Source organism: Cydia splendana, chromosome 25, assembly GCF_910591565.1.
Source record: "Cydia splendana chromosome 25, ilCydSple1.2, whole genome shotgun sequence".
Lineage (NCBI taxonomy): Eukaryota > Metazoa > Arthropoda > Insecta > Lepidoptera > Tortricidae > Cydia > Cydia splendana.
In genome coordinates, this window is record NC_085984.1 from 10,271,912 (window position 1) to 10,290,915 (window position 19,004).

Consider the following 19,004-nt stretch of genomic DNA (forward strand, 5'->3'; position numbering starts at 1 on the left):
ATGGAATTTCAGTTTACCAATGTAAGTATATATGATTAAATGATAAGAATCCCATTTTAGATATTTAATAGTACCCAATGTTCACACAGGTAAACCTTTAAATAGTCGTTTAATAAAAAATTAAGGAAATGCTAATTAACCTGCAGTAATTAAGGCACATCACGACATGCGTGCGTGTTACTTAAAAAAAAACAAATCAATATGTCGGCACGGGGCGAGGTGTTTGTCAACATTCTATCGATCCACATTTAAAATTCAAGACTTCTCACTAACTGCGTCCTAATCTAAATAAAATTAAACAAATCCGGAAAATTGCTAAATTAATATCAAAAGTGTAAAAAAACAGTGTCAGTGACAACAGGCGAATATTAAGAACTTACGCAGTTCAAATCTTCTATCAACACAAAAACTACGCAAGAATTTCTAATCAGAGTTTTAAGTGGGTTAAAAAACCTTAACCGTGATTATTTATCCAGCTATTGTTACGAATTGAAATACCAAGTGAATAGCGAAAACCGCAAAGTCACCATGCCGTGCTGAAAAATCAATAAAATCTGCAGTGTTGCGTTGCTAAGTTTTCGTATTTAAATATGCACTTAACAACCTCGTGCCGTCCCAAGATGCTACGATTCGAAATTTGAGAATGGAAGGCTTGTTCGACCAAAGAATGTCGCCGATTATAAAGTGTGTTGTTTTATTCCTGTTTATTTTTACGGCCAGAGCTCTAACTTCGAGACCGCAAGAGCCCCAGGACAATAAAAACAGCATCCAGCAAGTGAAACCTTACCATTATGTCCGGACTTTCACCAAATACCATCATAGGAGAACAATCCAGTGGAACAATAATAATAATATGCAAGATGACTGGCCAGTGACCCATGACCAGCCAAAACTGGTTGCTAAAAGGAGTGTTCCGAATTTAAAAGTTGTTGACGGTAACTGGCCGGTCGTAAGGAAAAGAATACGGAAAAGAAGTGTGAGCATTCCAAATTTGAATGAATTTGCACCAGATTCAAATTCTGCCAACATAATAGGGGATCATAATGCCATAAGTCCGGGTAGTCCTGCTAAACTAGAGAAATCTAGTAGGAATGGGCTATCCAATGATGTCAAGAAGGTCAAAGACAAGATGGAGTCTCCAACTACAACCAGCTCTATGGTGTGCCTGTATAAGGCCAATAGTATTGCCAGAAGTACAACCACTTATAATGATGATAAGGGTGCTCAGATGACTGTGGAAAATGATTTTGGTAAGCATTTAAAGCAAGTAAAAGTATAAAAGTTCGCCTTTGTACTGCCTGTGACATAAATTTGTGTTTTGTACAATAAAGAGTTTATACATACATACATAAAAGTGTAAATGCTTTGTAAGCACAAAGCATAAATAAGTATGTATGCAAGAACAAGTACTAATATTAGCACAAGGGGTTAAACAACAACTTTGCCCCTTTGTAAAACAAATAAGCGGGCCATAATTGTAAAAAAATAAAGTATTTAAATGGAAACTTTGAACATAAAACATTATTTTGCTACTGTGCATCAAACCTATTTTTAAGTATAAATTTAAAATATCAAGTTAATATTTTTGATTGGCTAATTTAAACCCCTGGGCATTCAGGGCTTAAAGATGACAATGATACATATTTTATTAATAGCTAGCTTGTTATAGTGTCCCACTGCTGGGCAAAGGCTCCCCTTGATCTCCACAACTCCTGTTGTTGTGCTTTTTCCGGCCAGTTATTGATGAAGGTGTCTGGGCCTGCCATCTCCACGCTTCTTTTGCGGCATCCATTTGGTGGCTATACTAGCCCACCTATCCGGATGCATGCGGCAGATGTGACCCGCCCGCCGTCTTCTCCCCCACGTTAGCTATGCCATGTTTTGGGAGCGCAGTGTAATGTTTCGGATGCGATCTGTCCTTGTCCGTGCTTGATATGATGATATATATAGTACACATTTTTTTTTAATTATAGATTCAGACATACGGGGTGAAATAACAGACGCAGAACTGAACGGTGAAGCGGTACAATTGGAACAGTGTACGGACCCACGGGCCATTTGCTACACTCTTTGGCGCTACGACAAGGCTGGCAACATCACTGTGCTCGGACAAGGTATTTATTTTATTTACAAAAAAGGCTTTTGTGAAAATTTGATGAATGCGACCAAAAGCAGGTGTGGCTCACTCCGCGATTTCGTCGCGACGCTACTAGTACGGCCCACACCAATTTTGGTGACCAGCAGTAGTAGTTGCCGCGCACCGCTATGAACTGACGCCTGCTGGACACCACCTTGCCGTGTTATGTTAGAGAGTGAACCTTCCGTACATAATAGTACTATTATATATTCCATTCCAAAAGTAATGATGATGGTTTTTTTTTTCATGATAATGGAGGCAAACAAGCAGACAAATCGCTTGATGGTAAGCAACTACCATTGGCCATGGGCACCTGTACACCTCTGGAGTTGCAGGCGTCCATAGGCTACGGTGACCGCTTACATCAGGCGAGCCGTATGCTTGCTTACCACGTGGTATTAACGTAACAGCGCCATCTGATAACTTAAATAAAACCTATCTAAGATCCAACACTATCTCAAATCTTCTGCACGAAACCGCAACTAAATAGATTCATCCAGTTTGGAGATAATTAATTGGGAGCATTTATATGCTCAAAGACATTAGAATGGCGCCACGGTAGGTATAATTACTAATTAGTCTAATGACATATCTACTCTTCATAGGGCACCTAATAAAACAATAATAATAAAAATAAAATAAAATAAAATAAGCCTTTATTGCTGTGTAACATAATAATAATATAAGTATTAAGTTGCACTATGTTTCTTTTATACTACACTATATATTATATATCTAATTCCTTAACTAAGTGAATCGGCAACCGGTTTTCGCTTCTTCCTTTTTACAGCTTGTCTTTCGACATAGGCCTCCTCTAAACCTTTCCATTTAATCCTGTCTTTTGCAGCTCGTCTCCATGTAGGGCCAGCTATCTTTCTTATGTCGTCTTCCCAACGTTTAAATTGTCCTCCTTCTTTTCTTGTCCCGTCCCTCGGGTACCATTCCGTTATTATTTTTGTCCACTTTTCTGTTCTTTCCCTTAACATATGCCCTGTCCATCTCCATTTTAATCGTTTGTAAACATATTGGATGTTTTTGAATTTAGTTTTATTCTTTATAATTTGTAGACTAATCTTATCTCTGCGTTTTACTCCTAGAACACTTCTCTCCATTCCGTTTTGACACACTTTTATTTTATTTAGTTGTTGTTCGGTCAGTGCCCATGTTTGACATCCATACGATAAGCATGGGAGGATACACGTATCAAATACCTTCCTTTTCTCTTTGATGGGCATGTCTTTGTCCTTCATAATTTCGCTCAAAGACCAGAATCGTTTCCAGCTATTTGTAATCCTTCTGTTTATTTCTTTTTGCATCGTATCTTCTGGGGCTATTAGTTGACCTAGATATATGTATTCATTCACATACTGTATTTGTCCATTATTTACTTTAATATCTACTCTAGTTGAGTTTGTCATCACCTTTGTTTTGGAGGTGTTCATTGAGAGACCTACCTTGGCACTTTCATCAGATAGCTGTTGTAACATTTCTTCTAAGTTACTTGGATCTTCAGAAAACAGGACGATATCGGAATATAAACAATAATGGAATATTCTATCTCTGTCTATCGCCACAGAATAAATAATAGTACTACCGTACAGAAAGGACACTTCCTACAAAACCGAAGTTTGACAGCGATTCGGGGTCGAATCATGATATCCCTTTCTAACTTATGGCACTATCCCTTTCGACTATTTAGGTTTGTCAAAATTCAAGTCATTATCTTATCTTATCTGTGGTCGTGCACGCAAAGGTACGTCAAGTTGTGTCTACCCTAATAATTGCTCGGAGCAATGCTGAGCCGAACGGAGCCGAGTTTGCCCGAAGTCAGGAGTGTCTCCCCACTGCTATCGCTCAAATTTAGCAATAGATATTAATATACGAAACTCCAATTCTAGTTGTAGGAGCCCTCAAACAACAATACAATCTATATAGATATAGATACAAACAATACATACATTTATTTATATCAAACTGTGTCGAGTAAACACGTCAATAAATACAGCGTAAAGTCCGTAGAACACAAAACTTTATAATATGTGACGTTCCACGGCAAAAGGTACCTTATGGCGGCTGGCGCTTACGTCGCATAGCGCCGCAATAATATTGGAGCGGCGTTAATAATAGCGTAAGCGCCAACCGCCATAGGGTACCTTTACCCGTAGGACGTCGTTATAGTTGAATCATCGAGAGCGTGGAATTGCATATGTAGTAGTATTGTTTGTTTACAGGCATTATATATTTGAATTTTCTATTTTCTTGTACTATCAGCATACAACCACTACAAATGCGATTCCATCTTCTCGATAATTCAACTATAACAAGGGCCTACCGGGAAACGCGAAAATCGACATTTAGTTATCTGCCTCTTTATCGCTCGAATATGCAAGAGTGATAGAGAGATTAGATAACGAAATTTCGATTTTCTTGTTTCGCGGTAGGCTATGTGATTGACGTGACGTGTGATGTGTCAATGTGGTTTGTTTACTGTATATGCCACAAAGGTGCCATCTACGCAGAGCGTTGCCTAATATTCCCTATTAAAAGACGTCAAGATCGCTTACCTTCTTTCTAATGCTAAAAAAAACGAACTATAGATTAGTTCACGCTACGCCACTGTCTCGGCAGCTCGGCACATCATAGAGAGCTTATACTCGTACGTGTGTAGATACAGCAGTGTATATAACTGTACTCGCTTTCAGCTCGTTTCATAAACCAACACTCGTATTTTAATGCCATTAATTATGTATCAGTCACATAAACTACTAATATATATTATTTATTAATAAAATAACACATAATCTAAACATAAAACTAATTAAAAACTAAACTTAAATATAAAATAAACTACCTACTGAAACACGTCCCGGGCTGCCCCCGACGCAGAGGTGCCCATCACGCTCGTTGCGTTGCCGCGTTGGACAGCCTTTGCATCAGGAAAAACCCGGAAAGGGGGTCAAGGCCCCTTTCAAGCAGGGACCCAGCTCCCGGAGGAAGGACTTACCCTCAGCGCACCAGCAGCCTGAAGTCTCGACAGCGAGGGGGACATAGTCATAGTCATTTTATTTATATTAATAATACATTGGGACTTCCGGTTCGAGCGCCATCTTGATAGTCACGCGTCGTGATTAATTCCTTTGTTTCTTGCACATTAATATTGTTTAAAGTGTAATATCAATAGCTTATTATACAGTAAACTAATGTGGTAGTGTGCAGGGAATGGAGAATTAATCTTGAAATGCGTTTAACCACCATTTTGGAGTCAACGGCCGGTAGTCCACGTGCTACTTGTAAAGTCCAGCTATCGCTTTACAAGAGCTAATAAAACCTACCTACTAACCGTACAATTTTAGTCGTCGTATTTACCTCCCAATACCTTGATACTGGCGAAATAGTCCCAATGGACTGAAGCCATAATTTTAAAAGAATGAATGAAATCATACATTGCCATTCAAAGAAATGTTGTTGCAGGATGCTGGAAGGCGTCAGAGAGCAGAGTGGACTATTGCACGCGCCGTAACACGAGAGACATCAACGCCACCTTCTGTAGCTGCAGCACAAACTACTGCAATGCTGATTTTAGTAAGTATACATTAAGATTGATAGGGGGTATTACTGCAATGTTCTTGCGCCAGAGTACAGCACTAGCGCTTCTAATAAACCATAGAGTAACTTATACATACTGCGCCTTAAACTGTTTTTTGACAAGTTTTCACAGACAATAAAAAAATACATTGATGCATCAAGGCGGTTTGTTAACAAGGGCCTACCGGGAAACAAGAAAATCTAAATTTCGTTACCTAACCTCTCTATCACTTTTGCAAATTCGAGCAATGACTGCCTCTTTATTGCTCGCGGTAGACCCCCAGATTGTGATGAATTGTGGTAGTGGCGGCCCCTACGCAGAGAAGAACGAACAACAATGGGAACATGACATTGACATGGTGTTAGAGAGGTTTAAAGACCGGCCAAGTGCGAGTCGGACTCGCACACATACGAAGGGTTCCGTACCATTATCTATAAAAATCGGTCACCCATCCAAGGACTGACCCCGCTCGACGTTGCTTAACTTCGGTCAAAAATCACGTTTGTTGTATGGGAGCCCCACTTAACCCTTAAATGCATAGTGATGTATTTATACATCACGACATAAACATCAAATTTTATGCATAATTAAACAAATTATATTTGTTCTTGTATATTATTTCAATAGTAAAACTAATCCATTTTCTGAATTATTACATAAATTTACGCAGTATTTTAATTTATAAATATTACATTTGTTTAAAGACGAAATGTCGGAAAACTTGGAAAAACCTGGAAGTTGATGATTTTTAGTATGTGATTTTGGGCAGATTTTTCGGGGTATGTAATTATTTTATATTTAAAAACTTTATCATAGGTATATCACAAATAGTGTACCTTTCTAATGGTAGTAAAAAAATCATTTATATATTACTGTAAATTGCATATTTATATAAATATGATTTAGCCAATTCAACTTCTAACACTGATTTCGCAGTGAAAATCGAAGTTATTTTTTTTTTACTATTTTTCCTAGAATCTACAAACAATTATGTGATACATATATAAATTTCGGGCAAAAAGAAAAAATCATGCATTTAAGGGTTAAATCTTTATTTTATTCTGTTTTTAGAAACAGAAATACATCATCTGTGAAAATTTCACTATCACAGATCACGAGATACAGGCTGGTGACAGACGGACGGACGGACGGACGGATAGCGGAGTCTTAGTAATAGGGTCCCGTTTTACCCTTTGGGTACGGAACCCTAATAAACCAAACTAGGGATACAGGTTTCTTCTGTTCTTCCTCGCGTTATCCCGGCATTTTGCCACGTCTCATAGGAGCGTGGGGTAACAGAAATACATCATCTACGAAAATTCCAACTGTCTAGCTATCACGGTTCATGAGATACAGCCTTGGTGACAAATAGACAGACGGACAGACAGACAGTCTTAGTAAAAGTGTATAATATACTACAATTTCATTTATTTTCAACAGCATCAATACCCGAAGAGGTGGTAACCCCCCGCGCGGAGTCCACGGTCCGCACCGCGTCCCTCCAGCCGAACTACTCGAACGCGATCGCGTCCGCCATGTTGGCTATCGTCGCCATCTTGGTTATGGTGCTCGTGCTGAGGAAGTTCTACTGCAAACGGCAGGATTTGGACAAGGACTTGAGCGAAGGGAAACAGGAAAAAGGTACACAGCCACACACAGACACAGCATTTGCAATGACAGCGAGTGTGGGAGTGTCTAGAGAATGCCTCATGGCATTAAGTCCGCCTTTTGTACTGTAAGATATTCTTTTGTGCAATAAAGGTTAAATAAATAAATAAAAAGAAACCATCCAGCCAAACTACTTCAACTTAATCGCGTCCGCCATGTTGGCTATCGCCGCCATCTTGCTTATGGTGCTCGTGCTGAGGAAGTTCTACCAGGCGTGGCTCACTCCGCGATTTCGTCGCTTTGCTACAGGTAGCTAAAAGTACAATAAAATAAAATAAAAAAAATCTGTGGTTCTACTGCAAAAATTACTGCAAACGGCAGGATTTAAACAAGGATTTGAGTGATGGCAAGCAGAAAGAGGTAAACAAGAAGCGAAATTATCTCACAGACAACCCTAAAAGGTCAACCAAATGAGATAAAGAATATAAACATTCAGGGATTAAAACTTTTTTATTTGAAGAAATTATTAATCGTCAATTCGTCACACAACAACAGATCAACACGTCAAACGTCATTAAAGTACTCTTTAAAAGTCAGATTACAAGTCGAAATAATATTTACTTATTACATTAATTTGTTTCTAATTTTAACATAACAGTAAGATTGTTTACATTTTTAATCTTGTTTGTTGGACTTACTTTCTATAAAACTATTTGTCATATATGTACAAATATATTTCATATTGTCATATATTTCTGTAGGTATTTGTGAGAAAGGTAAACTAAACACTCATAAATATGATAAATATGAAACAATCTTACGATCAAATGGTCCTCTCAATTATTCATATGAATCAAAGTGAATTCATAGAACCCACCAGTAATTAATCAATTCGGAGTTCATAAAATAATTATGTAACAATTCAAATATTAATTAATGACGTAGGTAGAACACAAATAAATACTCTTACCTGACTTTGAACGTCACGCGCTTTTTTTGCGCGTGTTTTTACGCGGTTGACTGGTAGAGAATGCCTCATGGCATTAAGTTTGCCTTTTGTACATTAAGTCTTTTATTTTGTGCAATAAAAGTATACGTTGCGTAGTAAGTTAAATAAATAAACGCAAAAACACCAACTTCATAGGCAAGAATCACGAACAACAAAATGATTACCTCAAATCAGGGATCGGAACCGGTTTATGCAAAAACTTGGAAATAACCTTATATTTCCAATTATTTTATACTCCATATGGACTCAGTTGTGTTTTTAAGTAACGACTTCGTATTATAAGATTGCGCAATTAGAAATGAAATAAATAACACATTTATTGCCACCCATCAATACAAGACATCCGCGCCAGGCCACAAAAATTTAGTCATATATAGCTGTAGTACGGTCAGCAGCAGAAGTTGCTAAGCGGGCGAGGTGTTCAAAATTACCTTGACGCGCTCTTATTCTCTTAACAATAAAGTCGTGTTAAGATCAGTTTGAACACCTGGCCCGCTTAGCAACTTTTGCTGCTGACTGTACCACGATTCCGACTATCAGGTCGTCCGGCCTGAGAACGAAATCATAAAATACCCGATAGGTTTTCGGCACTGAATGTGTTAATAAAGAACGAAAAAATACCGGTTGCGTTCCCATACAAAAAAATACCGGTATCCGATCCCTGCCTCAAATTCAAAATGGCCAGAAAATGTGGAACGCTTCACGATTTTGCGTGTCATCCTTGCGCAGGGGCCATGCTAATCTTCTCTGTATCGTTCCAATTTTAGTATATGTACTGCCGAAGCAAGTACACTTACTACACGCTCCAATTTGTATATATACTAACCGCACTTCGAAACTTCGTAAGCGCGATTTATGTTTATTGAGATTTAAATAGAGAAAATGTTGGTAAAATACAACTTTTTTAATTAATATATAAATTTTATAGTTATAGCTATTAGATTTATAAGTTACTTTATAAAAATATTATGATTTTATTCGGAAAAATCGAGAAAACGACTATAACTTCGATGTTTGGAGACAGTAACGCCATCTAGTGTCGCCACAAGCAAACTTAACTGGTAGCTATCTTAATGACGTCACCCAGCCCCTGGCACCTGTAAAATGCTCGTGTGATATTTATTTATTTGTTTATGGTGTTAGTTATTAATGTTATTATCGTTGTATGAATTTGTAGAGTAATTAATACAAAAACTTTATTTTTTAGTAGCAAAAAGAATTAGATAAGTGAAAACCGCATGAAAATCCGTTCAGTAGTTTTAGAGTTTATCGCGAACATACAAACACACAAACAGACAGACGCGGCGGGGGACTTTGTTTTATAAGGTGTAGTGATACAAACTGCAATCAAGAAGAATTTACGTATTTATTTTATTGAATAAAAATAGCACAAAATAAAAAGCAATATCGTACTACAATATTCTCAGTATTTTTTATTTTCATTATTTTATTCAGGAGGCATAATGGGTACCGGGCCTGATGCTTTAGCAACCGGACTCTCCTGCGTGGACAACCTCACCCTTATAGAGCATATCGGTAAGTTGTCTCCTGGGTCACTATTTGAACCGTATTGGTTTAAGTTTACTAAATATACATTTTAGTGGCAAGTTGTGAGCCTATTCCATCGTCGCTTATCGAAGTGTTATTATTGTCTCTTGGCTAACGGTAGGAAAATTAGAATTAGTAGGTACCTATTATAAATTAAGCGGTAGATAGTTATTATTTAAAAATTATAATAGGTAATGTAATGAATGTTAGTTTTAATATGGTTTTAATAAACAATATTTTCCAGCTTATTTTTCAAAGGCTTACTAAGCATCATAATCTTAATACATATCTTATGTATAAATTAACTCACACAATTTTCATCCTTAGGCCAAGGCAAGTTTGGATCAGTTTGGCGCGGCAGTCTCGGTACCACACCAGTTGCTGTTAAGTTATATTCAAGCGCTAGCGCGTGGCAGAAAGAGGCAGCGATATATGCGCTCCCTCACATGTCACATCCTAACATACTGAAGTATTATGGTGAGTGTTCCCAATGTTAACAGATTTGTACTAATTTTGTCACTTTGATTTGTATTAATCTTTTTATGGCATTATTAAAACCTGACATTTCGACTTATGTATTTGTAAGAAAGGGATAAAATATAAATTAACTAATTGAGGCTAGTAAAGTTGTATGAGAGGGTTAGTGTTTCTCTGGCTTTTGTCATACGCTAAGAAAACCTGACGTCTGCTCGGCTACTTCTATTTTTGGTAAAATAATTTGAATTATAAGAGGTGTATTTGGATACCTTCAAACCAATCATTACAAAAAAACCGGCCAGGTGCGAGTTGGACTCGCGCACTAAGGGTTCCGTACCATTACGCAAAAAACTGCAAAAAAAATCACATTACTTGTATGGGAGCCCCACTTAAATATTTATTTTGTTTTGTTTTTAGTATTTGTTGTTATAGCGGCAACAGAAATAAATCATCTGTGAAAATTTCAACTGTCTAGCTATCACGGTTCATGTCATGGGTTACAACCTGGTGATAGACAGATGGACAGCATAGTAAGAGGGTCCCGTTTTTACCCTTGGGGTACGGAACCCTAAAAACAATTACGGAAAATTCTCGCATTATTTAAACATACCTTCTTTACTTTGTTTCAGGAAGCGACAGTCGACCGGCACTAGAAGGCGGTCCGCGCTCTCACCTAATCGTAGTAGAACTATGCGACAGCACATTGCGAGCTCGCTTAGAGGAAGCTCCTCTGACTTGGATCGAGTTTGCTACTCTCGCACACGGGCTTAGTTCCGCGTTGGCACATCTACATACTAGCAGTAAGTGTAAAAAACATTTCTTTTACTTTGAATCGAGATTCTGAGGGTCTACCGCGAACACCGAAGTTTGCAAATTGCGGGCTTTCTCTGTCACTCTAATTACGCCTTAATTAAGAGAAAAATGCCCGCAATTCGGCCAATAAAAACAAACTAGGTATGCTGCTGTGAATTGAATATTCTTTGACATAATTGTATTGTGACCCAGGAGACATTCGTATTTATTATGCCTTATCTTAGAGCATTTAATAACCGGAGTTGCCTTTAAGAGCTTACCCCTTTGCCGAAAACCTTGCACAGTTGTGCAAACTTGTATGAACTGACGTTTATCCGACATAGCTATTTGTACGTAACGTACAAATCATGTACAAAGAGCCATACATTTGACGTGCCCCTCCCCCGCAAAAAACGGCAGACTGTTTTGTACAGAAAATGATAGCCAAGACGTCTCCAGTTACTAAATGCTCTAAGTGCCTTATGGTTTTTATTGGCAGATTCATAAGAGCTGGCACGAGAATTGTACATTACTATCACAACTCTCATATAAAATCCGCGCCAGCTTTAGTGAATCCTATACCTGAATAAAGATTAAGAATTTTAGAGACATAAGCCAAAAAATAACTAATCCCTATATTATACATGTTTTTTTTACAGCGCCGTCAAAACCCTGTATTGTGCACCGCGACGTGAACAGCTCCAATGTGCTTATTTGCAACGGACAGGCTCGCCTGGCTGATTTAGGACTGGCTCAAGTCTTGCATAGAAATAAGAGGGCAAACGCTTCTGCTCTTACTGAGGTAAGTTACATTTAGTTTTTCTGGCGGTGTTACTCAGGAGACAAATTTACTTTTTTTTTTTTTCTTCATCTTTATACGAAATAACAAAATAACCACCTATTGATATATTTTTTCTTTAATACATATTGCTTAGGAAAATTCGTCGTCTGTTGTCTATTAATTGCCTAATAAACTTAAATAATGTATGGAAATGATCATGCGACTTTTTAGGGTTCCGTACCCAAAGGGTAAAACGGGACCCTATTACTAAGACTCCGCTGTCCGTCCGTCCGTCCGTCCGTCCGTCCGTCTGTCACCAGGCTGTATCTCATGAACCGTGATAGCTAGGCAGTTGAAATTTTCACAGATGATGTATTTCTGTTGCCGCTATAACAACAAATACTAAAAAAGAATAAAATAAAGATTTAAGTGGGGCTCCCATACAACAAACGTGATTTTTGACCGAAGTTAAGCAACGTCGGGCGGGGTCAGTACTTGGATGGGTGACCGTATTTTTTTTGCTGTTTTTTGCATTATGGTACGGAACCCTTCGTGCGCGAGTCCGACTCGCACTTGCCCGGTTTTTTTGTTCACATCTGTAATTCCGATATATTTTTACTTTTCGATTGGCGTTGGTATAAGATCTGGACTAATAGGCGTCCAGAGGTTTAGGTTTTCAAGTTATTTGTTAAAATTTGATTCGTAATCGTGTTTCGTAAACACTTTAAAGACTAACCCCCTTATTCATAAACGCGCTACAAACCTCAATTAGCTAATAATCGTTTATCTTTATCTGTCATTTTGACTTATGTATTTGTAAGAAAGGGATAAAACATAATTTAACTAAATCAGGCCCGTAAATTTTTACGAATATGGGGGTAAGGGTGGTATTCCAATCTATCCAATATCATGGTCCATTGTCATTTCGTCTCACTCTCACTCTCTCATTATGCAAAATGTGAGACAAAATACACATTGGACAGGGGGAATACCATCCTAAGTTAAAGTATATAATAAAAATATCCAAACCAAACCGAATTTATTGTTGTTCCAGGCTGGCACTCTCCGCTACCTAGCCCCTGAAGCGCTAGACGGTGCTCTAGACCTAGACGGCGCCGGCTGGGCGCTCTGCGCCGTCGACGTATACGCATTAGGGCTAGTTCTGTGGGAGATGCTCTGGAGATGTTCAGGGGCTCATCCCGGGCCTACACCCCCGCATGCGGTCCCCTACCACGCCATGCGGCCCCACAGGGCGAGCATGCAGGTAAAATAATAAAATACATTTATTTATAATTATAAAAAAAAAATTTTAACAAAAAAGTAAAAGGGTGGATCAACTATTTATTGTCACTGTTTGCCATTGTTAGGTAGCATTGCAGCACGTAGCACTCTTTTGCTTGATAACAGGGCTATAAATTCAACAAACATACATTTTATAATTATTTAAGCCCATTCCATTATTAAACTGTTGTCTCCTGGCTGATGGGAAAAATATAAAAATTGTTGATGCATTCAAAATATTTGAAACACTGAACAAATCCTACTATACCGATTGTAATTAATATTTTTTTTAGACGCTAGTATCCCGGAATAAGGCGCGCCCGCCGTTACCCAAGGGACCGGTATCGGAAGCGAGGGCGCTGAAGATCGCCAGCGACACTTGCGATGAATGCTGGGACCACGACGCTGAAGCCAGGTAAATAGCTCGTTGCTTGCTACTCTCGGTCAGATTTACGTCTGGTCAAGACACTTAATTTCAGTACCATTTCGGACCTTGACGTAGTCATATCTTTTAACATATTGCTATTATTGTTTCCTGGCTAACAGTCCAAATCATCATTTTAATCTTATCGTGTCCCATAGGTCACGCCATATAAAATAAATATAATAAAGACAAAGCAAAAATATTTTAACACATTAAAATTAATAATTGTACCTTTATTTCTAGATTAACAGCAGTGTGCGTGGAAGAGCGTATGGCTGAACTGAAAGCCATGCTGCAGACTCAAGGGCCAGTCATCTATGACAACAATTTGCATCCGCATCATCCAGGTATGATGATTTTTTTCTAGCCGACATCAGAAATATCGCTCGAGTCGCAAGTTTAAATACTCTTAAGTACCCTGTGTACAAAATACCCCTGGGAATAAGGATGCAAAAAATAGTAAGCATTTCGGATAGTGCTCGTTCGTTATGGATAGTGATATTCAATTTGCAAATTCCGAACGTTTAGCCTTTTTTCCTCAACATATTTTCTAAGGAGCCTTGACTTCAAATTTATACTTCTTCTTTTTGACAATTACCTCTGTCGTTATTGAATATGAATCATACTTTTAAGAGCACCATTTATATGATTTCAATCAAGGATTTAAAAAAAGTATGTACCTTCTGCAGGGGACCCCTCGAACCCCGCACCGGAGGGCGACAAGAACTCCAACTGCACGTCAACTCAGACCTGTGACGTCACCACCCCCCTCCTCTACCCGCACCCCCACATCGGCCGCAACGCCTGCATCGAGCGCAACACGCACACAAACACACACGACACGCACACACTCATACATAAAAGCCTAAAAGACATCACGGTGCCCGCCGACCCTCCTAGGATCAACAGTGAACAGTGCCTGTCTGTCGCTAGACCTTCTCATAGACAGATTCTAGACTATGAAAACTCAGACAGATTTAATGAGATTAGATCTTATCAAAGACCTTTAGACTATGTCCCTAATGACGTAAGCTCCCATGACGACAGGGGACCGAAACAAACTAATCTGCTACAAGAAGTCAAAGTTGAAAAACCTAAATGGGGCATAAGGAAGTTCTTTGAGAAAAAACTGAACAGGTCTAAAGTTGAAACTGAAGTTAAACTGGTACCTGAAACAACGCAGAACAGAACTAAGACTTCCATAGTCAACGAGAAACCTAGCAACATATTCAGGCCTTCAAATCTAGTTATTAATCAGGATAGAAGTCCATTCAACTTCGAAGGACCTTGCACTTTATCACCACCGAATAGAACTCTTTCTCCAACGATGATGATAGAATCTGAGATGAGGACTGAGAATAATGTCTTCGGTTTCAAAGAGTTACCGACAAATGAAATTGATCAACCGAATCAAGTCTTCGCTGTCATTGTTCCAAAATCAAAGCCTAATTTTACTAATTTGATTGAATTAAAAAAACGGGGAAGCTCAGAGAGTATTAATAAAAATTCAGTTCGTACCTCAATGTCTTCGCAAAGCATTTTTAAGTCGGGAAATTCAGAGTCCGAAGACTCAACAGTCAAGAAGAGACTAAGCTGTGATAATAGAATCATCACTAATTCTAACAGTGCTAGTTCTTCAAGAGCTAGCATCAATTTAGAACTTCAGTATATCGATAATCCAACTCCAAACTTCACTGGAAATACCAGTCCTTTTGACTTAAATTCTGACTGTTCTTCAAGTGAAGATGAACATCTAATGCTTCTATCTGAAAACGGGGGCTCAAAAATAACCATGCAAACCATAAAACCCGAGGAAAAAAAGAAATACCAGAACGAAGTCTTAAAAGAAGCGACCCATACAAAAACTGACTTTAGTTTCAACAAATTTCAAAATAAATATACCAACTTTGATAATGAATTTAGTGATCCTAATGATAAAGAAAACTTAGTAAACGGCTATAGCGGAGATAACCCTGTTTACTTAGCAGCCTTAAACGGCGAAATCGATACAACAGACTTGAAATATGTTGAAGAAAAGCCTAAATCACCGAAGCCGTCTTTGAAAAACTTGACTATAAAGCGGCAGCATTCTTTAGAGCAAGTTAGTGAGATCTTTTCATCGTCTGGGGACATTCATCTACAGAACCCAGCAGGGAGAGTGAAGACTCCTGGAGACTTGCCAGTAGCTGTCCGGAGAGCTAGGAGGGATAGGGCCTTACAGAAGGGAAGAGCGAACGAGTGCAACAGACTAAGCCTATATGACGATAGGATGATGTTCGGTAATAGTTTGTAAAAGCACTAAATGTAGTTTTGTACTTGTGACGTCATTTGGTGTTTAGTATGGCTAAGCGACTGATTCCTATTTAATTCGTGTTGAATTTAGGTTTCGACATGTTAAACTATGTATACAGGGTGTCCCAATACTTATGGCAAGGTCACTATAAAGTTAGGCTGGATCCTTTTCGTAAACCTTCCTGGGTTCGTTTGCCAGGAGACAGTTCAACCAATATGACGTCACTTAATAGTTTAGATTAAAAATAAGGCTTTTAAAGAACTTACGGCTACTTCTCTCTCTTAATATAGAGAGTAAGAAAGAGCAAACGCCTCGCGCTAAACTTGAAAACATGTGTCATTTTGTTGCATTTGTGAATTTTACTGCATTTTTTAATTTTATTAAAATTGGTGCCTGAATGTTTAAGATACGACTCTCATTACTGATATAATTTTGCTCTCAATCGAGCATTATATGTAAGGAAATTAAGTTAAGAGTGAATTTTCAAATAAGTAATATCTAAAGTTGTCAATCTATTTTTCTTAAAAATACATATACTCATCGTTCTGTATCCCAAATTGTCGAATATATTTAATTGTGGTAGTGAGAGCTTACAACGTATTATTTGGGAATTCACTCTTTCTATTGGTGAATCGACTGTAATAACCTTTACCTTTCCTGAGGTCAAGAAATAAAAATTAAAATAAAGTCATGAACAGAACCTTAAAGAACATACTATCATCATCAAAAATTACAGGTAATGATTTTTGAGGATAATTGATTAGTGACCTAGGTGACGAAAAATTGGTGTTAATAGTTGATTCGCCGATGTACCTATGGTAAAAATGTATACAAGGCGATACCTCACATAAATTTTAAGGAAATCTTAACTGTACTTTCAATGTTAGGAGTATTTTTTTATAATTTGCAAAATAATTGCATTTATGTAAATGATTTAAATAATATGGGTTGAAAAATCACTTTACACTAATTGGTAAAGATTAACATACTCGAATTCTTTTTCTAAATTTTATAATTTTTGACGATAATTGTGTCTCAAACTCTAAAAACTATATTTTAACACAAGATTTTCATTAAAATGAGTGCATTAGATATCATAGGCTAGACTCTAAAAACTGATTTTTTGATGCATTTTTCTTTCCATATTATGTATCATTGACCATGATTTTAGTGGATAATTACTGCCTTACCTACAGAGGAAACAATCCTTAATTATATTTTATTAAGTTAATGTGATCTTTAATACGTATGTAGTTTAAGTTCCTAATTCGCGCCATGTTTTTGTTCGAATTGTTAAGTTTCTTTAACGTTTAAAGGTGTGGTGCAGTCAGTTTCAGATATATCTTTATAACGAGTATAAGTGGAAGTATAACTTAGATTACTGGACACGTAGCCACAAAAGTATTTAAACAAAAATAAAAAGGGACGAATAATATATTTTTTTCCTCCTATAGGGATATTTCTGTTACTGACTGCCTGAGCTGCTCTAATTTTAATTTTAATAACCATAAAGGCAATCTTTTAATAATGTTATAACGCGTTTTAAGTTTTTTACGGGCATTAGTCTAAGTTTTGTTTATTTTTAAAGTATAAATAAACCAATCATTCCATTTTATACAAAAGCTGGAACTATTAACGTAGAATAATTTAATTTTAATTTTATTTAACAATACCAAATAGACCTGTTTTGTACAGTAGTTCACGCATGCCGAAATGTAATAAACATTATACTAAACACAAAATATAATACTGTTAAGTTCATTGCTATTTAAATAAAATCGCTAACAAAAGTAACTATCTATTTATTTCATAGTAATAAAAATGCTATATTTTTTTTAATCATTGATATAGTATGTAATATTGTTAGGTGATAGAATAAATAATGAAAACATTTTGTATTACGGAAATATATGTATATTATTGTATAAACATTTAGTATTTTTTTGCAAAATTCTTGTCATTTAATGTATTTATGTAGGAATTCAATACATTTTTGTATAATGTAGCCAGTATTATAAACATTATAATTAAAACTAGAGGGTTCTATTTTTAAATAATAATATGTATTATTTGCAGAACTTCATGATGATCCAATATTTTTCACCATTAATTTGTAATAGATGTGTCCCTTGGGTCACGGTACAATATGAAACAAAAAGTTCAACGTTTTGTCTTTTAATTATTACTTCGTTTAAGCTACAAGATTTAAAATGCAATAATAGCGTAGATTTCATTGTTATACTTAGATCTACGTTTTAAAATTTGCAAACTATCTATCGACCATTTGAGTATATGATTGAAATGACACCGTAATTCTGGTGAAATAAATAAATATGTTCATAATACTGGCTCGAAATCTAATATGTATGTAAGTACTATCTATAAAATATTAATTCATTCACTTGGACGTTACATTTTCAAATATATTCGAATTGATGAAATAGTTTTGAATAAGCAAAAATCGATTATATTGATGTTTGAGCTGAAATTATTGGAGTGAAAGTATTACGGTTGACTATGCGAGTTTTAATGTATTTAGAGTGCTAAGCATCAATTTAATGTATACATTATCGTTAATACAAGTATTTCTATATACACTGATATCCAAAAAGCAAGCAAATACTGAATTAGGTACATAATGTTTGGGTCCTTTTATTTAAACTTTAAAGTAATTTTTTTATATGACATTTTTTATGTTATTTTAACTCAGAATCACGAACTTTTCTGACTAGGTACTTTAGATTTTCGTACAATTCCGAATATTTACTGTATTATTATGAAATTAGGGATAATTTTCTGAACTACAGCCGAACAAATAAGTAGAACTACCTAAAGATGTACATCTACCTAAAGAGAAAAAATCATTTTACTAGACGGAGCTAATTCTACTATAATCTCGAGTTCTGAATTGGATATCATTGTATATAGAAAATAAAATGGTCTATAAATATTACGATAATCATTGATATTTTGTTGGTTTCCGAAGTGATTGTGTAAAGATACAATTCCCATTTAAGATTATCTTTGGTCCTGAGTTAACTAGTATGACATTTTGTTTAATAAGTATT

The 19,004-nt window shown here is 36.7% G+C and overlaps 1 protein-coding gene and 1 non-coding gene across 2 annotated transcripts; one reads left to right on the forward strand and one right to left on the reverse strand.

Moving 5' to 3' along the window:
* The first annotated feature begins 37 nt into the window (after window positions 1–37).
* On the forward strand, window positions 38–16,374 carry LOC134803013 (uncharacterized). The gene is made up of 12 exons (XM_063775738.1): window positions 38–1,250; window positions 1,974–2,114; window positions 5,609–5,719; window positions 7,164–7,364; window positions 9,796–9,876; window positions 10,216–10,365; window positions 10,995–11,165; window positions 11,817–11,959; window positions 12,993–13,202; window positions 13,513–13,634; window positions 13,887–13,990; window positions 14,333–16,374. The coding sequence occupies exons 1-12, from the start codon at window positions 644–646 to the stop codon at window positions 15,934–15,936; spliced, it is 3,645 nt and encodes a 1,214-aa protein (XP_063631808.1). The 5' UTR covers window positions 38–643; the 3' UTR covers window positions 15,937–16,374.
* Window positions 9,025–9,131, reverse strand: LOC134803020 (U6 spliceosomal RNA). The gene has a single exon (XR_010145932.1). It is a non-coding gene; the product is annotated as a U6 spliceosomal RNA (small nuclear RNA).
* Window positions 16,375–19,004: the final 2,630 nt, after the last annotated feature.

Excerpts from the sequence above, each read along its gene's own strand:
- LOC134803013 (XM_063775738.1), top strand. The coding sequence starts at position 644 with ATGGAAGGCTTGTTCGACCAAAGAATGTCGCCGATTATAAAGTGTGTT. Across the intron at positions 10,366-10,994 it reads TAACATACTGAAGTATTATG|GAAGCGACAGTCGACCGGCA; the intron begins GTGAGTGTTCCC and ends ACTTTGTTTCAG. Across the intron at positions 11,960-12,992 it reads ACGCTTCTGCTCTTACTGAG|GCTGGCACTCTCCGCTACCT; the intron begins GTAAGTTACATT and ends TTGTTGTTCCAG.